Source organism: Pholcus phalangioides, unplaced genomic scaffold (assembly GCF_987345545.1).
Source record: "Pholcus phalangioides strain wild (caught in Gottingen) unplaced genomic scaffold, Ppha-v1.0 ptg000027l_1, whole genome shotgun sequence".
NCBI lineage: Eukaryota > Metazoa > Arthropoda > Arachnida > Araneae > Pholcidae > Pholcus > Pholcus phalangioides.
The window spans coordinates 4672766-4685743 of NW_028301617.1; the positions used below are offsets into that span (position 1 = coordinate 4672766).

General features: G+C 35.6%; 1 protein-coding gene across 2 annotated transcripts in view; it reads right to left on the minus strand.

The window, feature by feature from the left end:
* LOC149068221 (uncharacterized) overlaps positions 1-12978 on the minus strand; it is a 49636-nt gene that overhangs the window by 27512 nt on the left and 9146 nt on the right. For both annotated transcript variants that reach the window (XM_089251812.1, XM_089251813.1), the window contains exons 5-7: positions 8627-8776; positions 5623-5706; positions 4532-4623 (exon numbers count right to left, since the gene is read on the minus strand). In XM_089251812.1, the coding sequence (XP_089107938.1) occupies positions 4532-4623; positions 5623-5706; positions 8627-8776 (326 nt within the window). The remainder of the gene's footprint in view (positions 1-4531; positions 4624-5622; positions 5707-8626; positions 8777-12978) is intronic.

Here is a 12978-nt window from a genome sequence, read left to right on the forward strand (position 1 = left end):
TTGCAAACTTTGGTGAATTGCAATCTCCAGCACATTCCCTATATGTTAGAAGTTCCTCAGGAATATTAACGGGGGGCACATTATGACCATGGCATACTCCGATTGTGTTGTTGAACAAGAATTTTTGTGCTTTGAACCTCATAGCCAGAACACGCGGTGGACAACATATTTAACATTTCTTAAGTAAGTTGTAGTTATTTGTTCAATTACTTCGTTTTTTGTGATGTTTCCATGAATTATGAAATCGTGAAATGCTATAATTAAGGTATCATTCTGCCATGACTGGCTATCGTTTGCATTCTGCGTGCAAATTTCCCACATGTTGGATGATGTCATTAATTTTACATTTTTAAGTATTTTTTTCCCCTTTATCAAATAAAATTGAATTTTTTTCAGGAATATTCATGTCAATTTTCAAGTCATTCTGACTATCATTCTTTTTTTACTGTGTTTTGAAATCAGAACCTTAGTTATAATCACCCTGTATATCGTAAGTCATTGGTAATTAATCTGCATTATTTATGCTTCATTAAATACATTATATTCACCTAATTTTTATTACTTTTTGCAAATGCTATAATTAAGGTATCATTCTGCCATGACTGGCTATCGTTTGCATTCTGCGTGCAAATTTCCCACATGTTGGATGATGTCATTAATTTTACATTTTTAAGTATTTTTTTCCCCTTTATCAAATAAAATTGCATTTTTTTCAGGAATATTCATGTCAATTTTCAAGTCATTCTGACTATCGTTCTTTTTTTACTGTGTTTTGAAATCAGAACCTTAGTTATAATCACCCTGTATATCGTAAGTCATTGGTAATTAATCTGCATTATTTATGCTTCATTAAATACATTATATTCACCTAATTTTTATTACTTTTTGCAAAATATCTTCCTAATTAAGTATACTGAAAGTAACTGGAGAATACCCTTTATATATTATATGATTAATAATAACATTAAAAGAATTTCCAAACACACAGTAATCCATTGAGTTAAGCAAAAAATAATTAAATTGTAAAAGTTGGTTTTTGTTAAAATGTAATAAATATTTATTGATTAGTTAGCATGGGAATAGTGTTAATTACATTAATAAACATTTTATTTTAGTTAATTATAAGAAGTTTAAAAACAATGAAATTTCTGAAAAATCATTCAATATTAATACTATTTAAAACAAAAAACCAGTTTAAACCAAAAAAACCCGGTTTTCGGTTTTTTTAAAAAAAAACGTTTTTTTTACCAACCCTGACATGTAGACAGTCTGTGTGGTGGCCAAATATTGATAAGAACATTGAAGACTTGGTATGTTCGTGCATCGATTGTCAAGTCGAAGCTTCCGTTGCTCCATCAAACTCGGCACTATGGCCTTCCACAACGAAGCCTTGGAGCAGAATTAATATCAACCATGCAGGATCGTTTGATAACCACATCACTTTGTTAGTAGTAGATGCTGCCATTAAGTGGTGGGAAGCTATTCTGGTGTCTTCGACATCGTCAGCTGCTATGGTCGCTGCATTACGATCCCTCTTTGCGAGATTCAGACTGCCCAGGACAATCATAAGTGATAACACAACACTGTTCACAAGTCAGGAGTTCTCAGATTTCCTCCGTAGGAACAGGGTCATCCATGTCCGAGCTGCGTGTATCACCCGCAGTCAAATGGGTTGGCTGAAAGAATGGTGTGCTCCATGAAGGATGCGTTGAGGAAAATTAAGGGTGGCTCCTTCCAAGAAAGGCTTGATATATTTCTGTTTCCCTATTGAAGGACACCTGTCGCCTCAACTGGTCAAGCTCCTGGTACGGTGATGTTCAGCAGAGTCATACTCCCATCCACACTCATCTTGTATATGACAGATGTTGGATGCGGATGGAGAGAGGTGACCAAGGGAGAGTAGTCATGACAGGTGGTGGCATGGTGACACAGGAGTGTCGTCTTCTATGATGTGGTTGGGTAAAGGTTGACGTTCCTTTGGTATGGAAAACATTGCATGCCAGCCCCCCCCCCTCATGTTCCGAGAAGACTCATCTTTTGAGTCTATCTGCCCCCCAGTACCTTAAGAAAAAGCCTCGTTTTTGACAACTTTTTCCTGAACTTCCTAGTTTCAACCCACTTGATTGGTCGCGGAAGTATCACATGACAGCAGCGTCAGGCTTTCGGCAAAAGTCCGCGACTCACTATGACTCACTAGGGAGGGCGAAGGAGCGAGAACAAAATGGCCAAAATGTGTGTCTAGACCAGTGCCGTCTAAATGCATGGGGGCCTCAAAGAAATTAGAGAGAGAGAGAGAACCGATTGAAATTTTCAAAAATTTGTCAGGTAGGGCCTCAGAAAAATCACTTGGCCTTGGTCTCACAGATGCCCTGGTCTAAACATGATTTTTCAAAAATCTGGACTTTTTGTTCGCCCGCACATGGTATTTTGTGGAAGAGCCACACTCAAGAGCCGCATGTGACTCACGAGCCGCGGTTTGTCGACCACTGTTCTAGGTAAATCGAGTTGTAAAATTTCGTAATATTTAATAATTGATTTTACAAGTTATCTGTATGCTCCATGAGGAAAATGATGAAAAGTCACGAAAAATTGTTAAATTAAAAAAAAAAATGGAACAAAGCGAGCTCAATAAAAGTGCCCTGGTGTCATTTTGACACCGACAGACGTTCTAGTATTAAGCTATCAGATCTATTTTCGTAAATAAATGGTCAAAACAACTGTAAGTTACGCTAGTCATTCGCTGATGCACATCCTGTAAGTCATGTCTTTCTCAAGGAAAATTTTTATAATATATAATTTTATTATATAAAATAAAATTGCGGGGAGGACAAATGCAGGGGTGGGAAGTGACTAAGTCCATTTCGGAGCAGCTTTGGAGCAGCAAAATTCAGGATTTGGAGCAGTTTTGGAGCAGCAAATATGAGATTTGGAGCAGCAAAATATGAGATTCGGAGCAGATATTTATAAATTGGAACAGTGAAATTAACAAGAATATTTTCGTTAACCCTCAACCCTTTTCAAAATAAACTGCACTGTCTTTTGTTATCAAACATCTTTTCGTCAGCTTGATTTTTGTGTTTTAGGCTTTTGACACCTTGTTTGAAAGAGCGGCTATCATAAAATTTTTTGCACCCGTCTATTTAAGATGATTTTTGCTTACTGTGGGCACTATTTGCTGCCTTGAACAGCAGCACTTCAAATGAGCTAAAAAAATTTTATAAGTTTTCAATTTTTTTATACTTGGAAAGATTGTTGCAAAATGGGAGAGAATTTCGGAACAATCAACTTGATGTTTGGCGATTCAGCACTCATTATCTGGCGAGATTGGCGATCTGACACTCACTATTTGGCGAGATTGACGATTTAACGCTCGCTATTTGGCGAGATTGACGATTTAACGCTCGTTATTTGGCGATATTGACGATTTAACGCTCGTTATTCGGCAACATTAGCGATTTAACGCTCGTTATTCGGCAAAGTTTCTAAACTAACATCCGTAATTCGGCGGACATGCGCTTTTTACTCCCGGAATGAAAATTTTTTTCACGAAACATCGGGATTTAACACAATGACAATCGACTACAGTAATTTCTGCTGCTTCCAGTGACTACTTTTTTTTTAAACGGAAACACTCGAATTTGCACTTTAAAGCTGAAAGGCATTGCAAGCCATCTTCAGTTCCACGATCACGGACAATATCGGGGTTTCGCGATGGAAAGCCCGATCAGGGGCCCGATAGTTTAAGTATAGTGGAATAAAACACGCTCTTCTCTCTCGTAAAAAAACGTTTCGTGGGTAGCAGGAACAAAATTTTGTTGGCGTCCTTTCCGAAATTCCGGGCATACTGAAGCAAAATTCGCTATTTGGCGCAGAAAAATTCGAAAATACGCTATTGGAGCAGGATGGCGCAAGGTATTAGTTTTGGCGCAGTGCTGCGCAATTGGCGCAGAGTTCCCACCCCTGCAAATGATGTTATTGGAAAGTCAGCTTCTATTGTGATGCAACTTTAATATTTCTTAAGGAAAAATTTTGTTTTTGGCACAGAATTGAAGAATTCCAGCATTTTTGTCGCAGAATCAGAATGTCGCAAACAATGGATATTGTACCAAAAGGTAGTAGACATCGGAAATTGTAGCAGATTTTTCACCCCTGCAGCTTGAATTTGCACCTCAAAGTTGAAGCGGCCTAACTACAGTAGAACTTCAGTTTCACAAGATGAGCAAAAGTTTTGACTAGATTAAATGTTGATGTCTCACAATACAAACAAATGTGAGAATTTTTTTTACCGGATTTTGATTTGTTAAACAAGATGTTTTATCTTTGAAAAGAATCATAGCTAGCTTATTTGGGGGGAAAAAAATCATGGAACGGATCATTTGAGTTTTCAGTATTTCCTATGGAGAAGTTTGATTCAATATATGAGTTTTGGATTAAGGGCACATTCACGGAACAAACTTTGTTAGCAAACCAAAGATCCACTGTATGACAAAACCACAAATAGAACAAACCATAATTTAAAACAAAAACATACTCTGGATATCCTTTCCACTTCAACAGATATTCAACACAACCATCGAGAACTCTTTTACCAAGAACTTTTTCCACTTGGTAGACTTGGCCATTCTAGAAATAAAATAAAAAAAATGGATTCAAATACAAACTGTAACGAACGTTCAAGGGGGAACATACAGGAAAGTGGGGCTTTATTGAAAACATTCAGACACTCTCATTTTCCCATCTTTCTTACCTTTCACCAGCACAATTGATTCCACAGGTCCAAATTAGAAATCAATGCACCATCAAAATATCACATCTTCCCTCCCAACCTCATCTTCCCATAAAGAAGATACTTTCTTGATATTCAGCAAGTGGGCGAGGAATAGAAAAGTTATGTTTCATTGAGAAATCAATGTCACATATTGTCTGGGTTCATTACTATTAAAATAAAAACTTTCAAAGAGGCAAAACGCCGTCTATCCCAAAATGAAACGTATCTCGTCAATATGGGTGAGCCTCAAGGTTGTGGCAGGACATACCAAACACTATGACATAGGAACTGTGAATATATACGTTTTTCCACAAAGAATACATACATATATCACAAAACAATCTTCGGAAGAATTTTAAGAAATCAAAAGGAAAAAGAGCTCTTTTGCATAAAAAACAGTATTATGGAAATTTATGCCACAGAACATTTCCAGTCAGCTGGGCGATTGTTGCAGAATGATGCAACGCATTCTGCTTTTGGGTATACTAGGTAGTAACATAAGACTTGTCATTTACAGTTAATTATATCACACCTGCATTGAATGAAAGCACCAAAAAATTTCCCAAAAATTGAAAACCAAGAAAAATAACTTAAATCCTTTCTGAAAGCATTACTATAATTTTTTTCCCTTGTAAAGAGCAATAAAATTTTGCTAAAAATTAAACCATATGTTATTTTCACGTAGATATGCAATAACAATTTGAAAAAGAAATCCTCGTGAGCAGATTCCACATTGTAGCAGGCTTTATCTCTACAAGATGTGTGTGTGTACATTAAATCTACATCATGTGCACTGTGATGGCTGAAACTTGAATAACTTGTCAGAATTTACTTATTTAAAGAAATATCCTCACCGTAGCCTCTATACATTCCCGCAGAAGGCAAGTCTTGACAACATATTTGCCACCATATTTCTTTTCACCATACTTCCTTTTATTCTGGAAAAAAAAATTATTCATTGCTTTCAAATCCATAAACAGCAATACCCAATCAACTCATACAGTGATGTCCAACTCACGCAAACTCTGAATTAAGTGTTTTTGTGAGAAATTACCAAACCACTAAATTCAAGAATAATTTGTGTGAACCCACTTTTGACCCAATAATAAGCTTTTTTTCCACACCATTTGTCTTCTCCCCCCCCCCCCCTCCCACAGAATATAAATCGCTGTGTCACTAGATTATTGCCGGGAATGAAAGCTCGAATGACAGATTGTTTTGGAAGACAGGTTTGGTGAACATATTTGAAAAGCATCATTGTCAGTCTAAAAAAAAAACTTTTTATGCTTAAAGCAGGGCTGGACAAATCGTAATGGAGAATAAAAAAGGAAGAATTGGCACTCAGAACATTTTAAGTGTGAATTGGAATCTGATGGCAGCACAGAATTTTTCAGAATTTGTGTCAGTGTGTCTACTAACAGGAAAAAAGCATCACTCAGACATGAGAAGTTGACAGAAAAATTTGGACAGTTTTTATTGTAGACCGGAAGGGGAAAATACTTGGCCTCTAAGGAATCTAGCTGATGATTAAATTTTTTTTTTATCAAGCCCTCATTTAAGGTGATGCCAATTATTGACAAAGCATCAGATCCGCCACTCTAATTTTCAAATTCAGGTGAAAGTTTAAAGTATTACAACAAACAAAGCTTCTAGACTAGTAAATTATATGTAAGTCTCTAAGGAGACTGGAGTAAGTCTCTCTTAGGAAACTGGTGTAACATGATACAACAAATTTGCTGATTTCGGGAGAACCCAGAATCTAATTATGACTGGTTTGTGGCACTCTGAAGGCAATCAATAAAAAATCACCAGCTTGCTGCCAAAAAAATTTGCATGGGAAGAAAAAGACAACAAAAGTGCGATCAGACAAAGCCTCAAAATATCATGATGCAATTGTTGGTAAAATAACTTATGCTAACTACACTAGGTAGGAACAACTGCAATTTTCATCACGTTAAAAAAAAGGACAGGTAGGCCTTTGGTCTTAATTAACCAACTTCTTTGTATGAAGTATGAAAGCCTGGATAACCAAGCAGTATGAACAGCGGAGAGTGACACACATAGTTTCTCTCTACAATTTTTTTGTATTTGTATGCAAAATTGCCCTCTGATTTAAGTCTTACTCATCTCACTATGAACTCGTCTTACCCAGTTATTGTGGCTCTCCGTCCTACTACACATAGAAAAAAAAAAGGAGAAAAGTGTTTCTCATTAAACTGTAAATTTTACGTGAAATATTTATTTTTATCAATCATTAACATTATTAACTCTTTAAAAATTCAAAGACAGCTCAGTTAAGGAGTTATGGGTATGTTTAGAGACTCTTCTGAAAGACAGGAAGGAAAATGAAAGTTCGCTTTTATAAAAGGCACAAATGGTTAGACAAGTCAACAAGTAATCAACTTTTAGACGAGTTCACCTCACAGATCTCAACGTTAAAAAAATTAATAAATATCTTGTACTAACAATAATAAACTCAACTTATGCAGTCTTTTTTTTTTTCACAACTTTCGACTGTTGAAATTTGAATTCGATGCTCAGCTCTACAAGTACTTCCTTTCATACCTCCCTTTTTAAAAAGCGTTGACCTAGCACACTGTTTGGCAGATTCCACTTAAATAATCTGCTTCAGTCTGTAAAAATTGACCACCACATTACAACTAAAAGCTATTTCTATAAGCAATTTGCGAGTATCATCATATATTTAACCAATTCCTCTTTCATGTGAATTACACTGCAATCTGCAAAGTATTCGTAATGTTGATTTTCAAAAATGTTTGCTGCACACATCAGTACAAATTCTTAACACCATAAACTCTTTAAGCGGCACTGATGAGATATCTCGCCTCCTTAAAAGCCTCTTATCTTAACATTGACAAGCCTAGATATTTTGTATAGTTGATTTCTACATGGAACACTTTACATTATACCCTTTAGTTTGCACCTGCTGAAAATCAGAAGGAAGTCTACTTAATCACAAAGAATACAAGATTTTCACAGCTGCCAACTTTGGTGAATGAGAATTAGAGACATTTTCATGAGATCCAAATTCCAATATAGGCAGTTTTCATTATTGAAATTGTAGGAATTTTTCCCTTTGTAAAAAGGTGACATTGTGCAAGCCACCGCCAATTAGCACCATGTCCCCAATCATCACCAACCAGAAGGTTAAATATTACCCATCATTAACCACTCAAATCAAATCTTACGAACATTGAAGGACTGGACACACCCCACTTCCCATCTCAGAGGGATCACAAACAAAAAAATTGCCATCAGGCTTGAAATGGGACACACGGCCAAATTTCAAGTCATCTCACCAATTTTGGATGTCAGGCCAAATTGCTGCTGGCTATTTGTCTTTTCTCCCAGAAAATGAAATATTTTTTTGTTATTTCATACAACAGCAACAATTTACGTTACACTTATGACATTATTTCAGGGATAAAAAAGCGAAAAGCAAGTCTTTTTCCCCCCCGATTAAATTCTTTTTGAATAATTTTTTTTTTCAAAAGTAAGGATTTTTTACAATCATAGTCGAAATTAAGAGACATTTTTGCAGGATCCCGGGAAATGGAGTAAAAATTCAGGAGACAGAAGCTATGCTTTTACTGAGGATTTAGTGATTTCTATTGTGCCGCTTAAAGGGTTAATGAACTTCATATTATTCATGCTACACTGACAACATTGTCTTGTGTTGGTTAACTAAGCAGTTAGTTTTCCCACAGAAAAAGTGTTGCTATTAATTTACATTATCTCTGGTACCATTACTGGCAGTCTCTAGCATGGATACTACCAAAAAATTTTGTACTAAGAATAAGTCCTCCCACCCCAGAGAATAAATGAATGTACACTCACACTACAAACTTCACATTCGCCACAGTCCTCTGTTCTTATGCAATTCTCGCATATTCCACAATGGGCAACCTCTTCAATTGGCTCGTCTTTGACATCATTCTTGAGATACTTTTGGTTTTCTTTGCTTATTAGTTTCTTTTTCGGCTTTGACTGAGTAAAATAAAGTAAGAGTCAATTATTGCTAGGTGAATGAATATGTATTAAAAATTAACATTTTTTTGTGAAGTTTTGGTATTATATCTTGGATAGTTACAGTAGAACCTAATGTACTAATAAGGGCTAAAAATTGTCCATTATAATGTCTGGTTTATAACAAATAGTTCCTCTAGGGTGTAGTAACACCCCACTACACACATCAATGAAAGTACAGTAGTTAACTTTACAGTAGTTAAGTGTGGTTTACCATATCGTCCCCCTCATACCAGAAGCACCAATGTGCAATGTCCTTGGAAAAAAAGGAATGTGACATTTGAATGTCACATATGTACACATATATACATATGTCACATATGTACTTTCCTAAAATGTTTTGTAACATGTATTTCAATAAGGCAAAACTTAGATAGCAAAATAAGGTATCCAAACCAGCTGATAGAAAAAAGGAAAATGTACATTCGTGCTTCTGTCATGAGGGGGAAGGAATCAAATAAAAGGTTTCAAAATAATCTGGTTTCAAAACCAGACAGAAGAGGCTCTTTGCCAAAAGGTCTGCAAGGCTGTTAGCGGCATGTTGGGTGAGAGGTATAAGGAAAAGAAACGTTCAACATAGGTTGATTAAAAAATATGTGTATGCATACACTGTATTAATCTTACTTTTTCTATCTGACGAGCAGTATGAGTCATGCAGAGCATCCATATTTATGCAAAAACAAAAAAACTGATCAATACTTAACCGCCGCTTAGAAATGGTTTTTTTCTTAAAAAAAAGTTAATACTTTTTAATGATTTGGTTTCAAACTTGTCCGATACAAACATTACAATTTCTTTAGCTGTCCATTATTGTGAGATTCTACTGTATTTAAAAAAATTACTTATGAAATTAATTACCTCCAAAATGTAATATTGGAGAGTATGTACATAATTTCTTATTTATTAGCAGCAGAATATGGAACAGGGCTTAACAAATTCCAGGCTACCATGGAGACTAAAAAAATCAGTATTGTCATCCAAAATTTTCTGTATGTGATTGCTAAAATTGGTGTCTATGAATGACAAGATTTTCTGATTTCATGACAGAGCATCTTTCAACATAGGAAAATAAAGTCGTGCGAAAGTAAAAAAAAAAATCATTTGGGACAGTTTTTCTTGAGATTAAAATCTTTCTTGGCTCCTAAGAAATTTGGCTGGCACCTAAAAATGTGATTTCTGATTTTTCAAGCCCTGTTGAGGCTGTTGCATATTATTATCTATTTATAACTTTTTTTAGGGGTTGGAATAAAAATATTTAAAAAATAATTTTTGCTAAAAAGTAAGAGACGACCAATAGATGATGTGAATAGATTAATTATAATATAATTAATTAATATAATTAATATAATATTTTTGTTTATAAAAAAATCATGGCCAAAAACTATTTCCATTCATTAAGATCTCATAGTTACTGAATTAAATTTGCACATGCATAATGCTGCTGTAGATTGCTTAAAATGAGTTATAATATTGCAGGATATTATGTTATACATCGTGCTCCCTTATCCAGAAGTGTGAATGCTCAAATTTCCATAACTTGGGAAATGACATTTGAATGTTTACTCTACCCATGTTACTCTACGAGTGTCATTTTAATAAAATGCTTAGTAAAACACATTTCAATAGGTGTTATGCATTTGAGTTTCTGACAGAACTTAGGACCTCGTCACACTAGGATACTCTAATCGAGCTTGAGTAGCCTCAACTTGAGAGTCGAGTTATCCATTCCCCCTCACACGGTGCTACTAAAAAAATCTTGAAGCCCAGGAAAATGAGTAAAAACGACATTGTGTTTAGTTCACCTGTTGGCTCTCCCCTTATGCTTAGTAGCCAGTTCCCATTTTATATTTAAGCCAGTACTATTATCCTGTTTCTCATCGCGTTGTGTAACTTCCTACTGGAATTAAGGTCTCCTTCTATAGTGAAGAGCAACCCCAAATCCCCGTATTAACCCAGGTTTAAACATATTCTAAACTAATTAGAAGTTATTGAGACTTGAAAATAATTACGTATACTCCCATTTAAATTTACATTGAATTTATTTACATTATTATGATGATTCATTACAGATTACACAGGTACATGCACATTAACAATTAACTTTCTCAGTGATGTGGAGGCACTTATTCTAAAAACATGACAATACATATTGAGCATAACTTACCCCTTTAAAGATCCTAGACCACAATTTCTTCGACGTCATCCTTCTGTCCTAAGATTCTGACTCCCTCTCCCTCTGATCTAACACTCCAAACTCTCTTACTCTCTGCGGAATGCCCTTTTCTCTCTGTTAAAATCTCTTTATATTTTGATTGATAATTTCAACTCCACCTTTTTGCGCTATTTCAAGACTTTCCATTCGCTCATCTTGAAATTCTCTTTTCCCGTCTGAACCACTTTTTAGTATTAAACATAATTTCATTGGCCCATCTCCTTCTCTGGGAAAATCTCACATTCCCATAACCTTTGACCCTACCATTTAATTTAGATCCGCTCCACGTCCATAGAAACCGTCTAGACGCACATTCCTTCGTATATCAATGCTTTTGACCAGCGACAAAGATTAGCCTTATCTTATTTTTCATAAGATTTCCAGTGCCACGGTCTTCAGCTTGACACGAATATTATTTTACCCACCTAACATTCTCAACTAGGGTCCCGTTTTATTACATTTTCCTTCATTATCTCCGACTACATACAACTGCATTCCAAAATATAGCTTTTCCCATAAATTCAACAGTCTGTCTCCTGGGATTAAACTTTCCCATCTCATGCGATTCACTATTACCCAAAATTTTGCCTCCTGACCTACATTCTTATACTATCGTAGGTTTCTTTTACCTTCACTGTAACTTCTTACTTTTCTTTCTTTTCTGCTCGTTTTCCCATGGATCACTACTACTATTATATAATATCTATAAACTATTTCGATTTTCCCTAACTACCATCAATTAACTCATCTCGTTAAGATTAACTATCTTTAATTAACTCATCAAGTTAACACACCTCCTTATCTCCCTGAACATTATAAACCAGGGTAGGAGAAAAAAAAATCAAATTTTTAGCGATCCTAACAGCGATGAAGTTGATATTTTTTTGTAATTATAAATAATTATCATCCTACACTATTATTTCCGCAAAAAAGGACAAAGGTGAAAACTCTACCCATACATTGAAAATAACATTCATCATACACTATTCGTTACGGCCATCAGGAATCTGATTCCTTGCATTATTACGGAATCAGGAAACACATTTACCTGGAATTAATAAATCAGCTGAGTGACTACAAATGATCCTTGATTAAGGTAAGTGAAATTCACATCGTAAATATTGAATATTTGGAAGGAGTTGTAGTTCTATAATATGAACAAACTTCATTTCCTTTTAAGAGCTGATTATGCAGCTACATATTGATACAAAAAATATGACTATCTTGGAGAGGGTGTGCAGAATTCCCATATATTCCCAGACCCATGTGCGCAGAACAGTCTCAATGCATGAGCCAACCCGGGCACGGCCCGGCAACCTCGGGAGAAGAGGGACCTCACAAAAATGAGATCAGATTAAAATTTTCTAGATTTTACAAGTTAGGGCCTCAGAAAAACCACTTGGTCCGGGGCTCATGATGCTCTTAAGACAGCCCTGCACATGTGATCTACATTTATATAACGCACATTCCATTCGAGAGGGATTTGGGGGTTAAGAGGTCCATCAGAGAACATTTCTGTAGAAAATAAAAATTACATATAATACAGTCGAATCTTATTTTAACGAATACCCGCATAGCAAAAAAATTTCTTTTTAACGAACACTTTTCTAATCCCTCAGATACGTTCACATAGGAACAATGCAAAAACCTGGAATTCTTTTATAACAAAGTAATTTCTCTGGTCTCTTGCAGTTCATTATAACGGGATTCAACTGTATAACTGTTTATCTTGTTAAAAATTCAGTATCGGACACCTCTCGTACAACCTTGACCAACAAAATTATGAAGGAATGTTAGATGGTTGCAGAACAAATATTGGCATGCCAGTTAACAAGTGACGCTGTTGCATAGGATATTTTGTCTCCAATATCTTCATGCGAGGAGCTCTGCAGAAATGTACGTGTGGATCTGCTGGATATGGTGTGTGCTATCAGTTGCCAGAAGCAGGAAG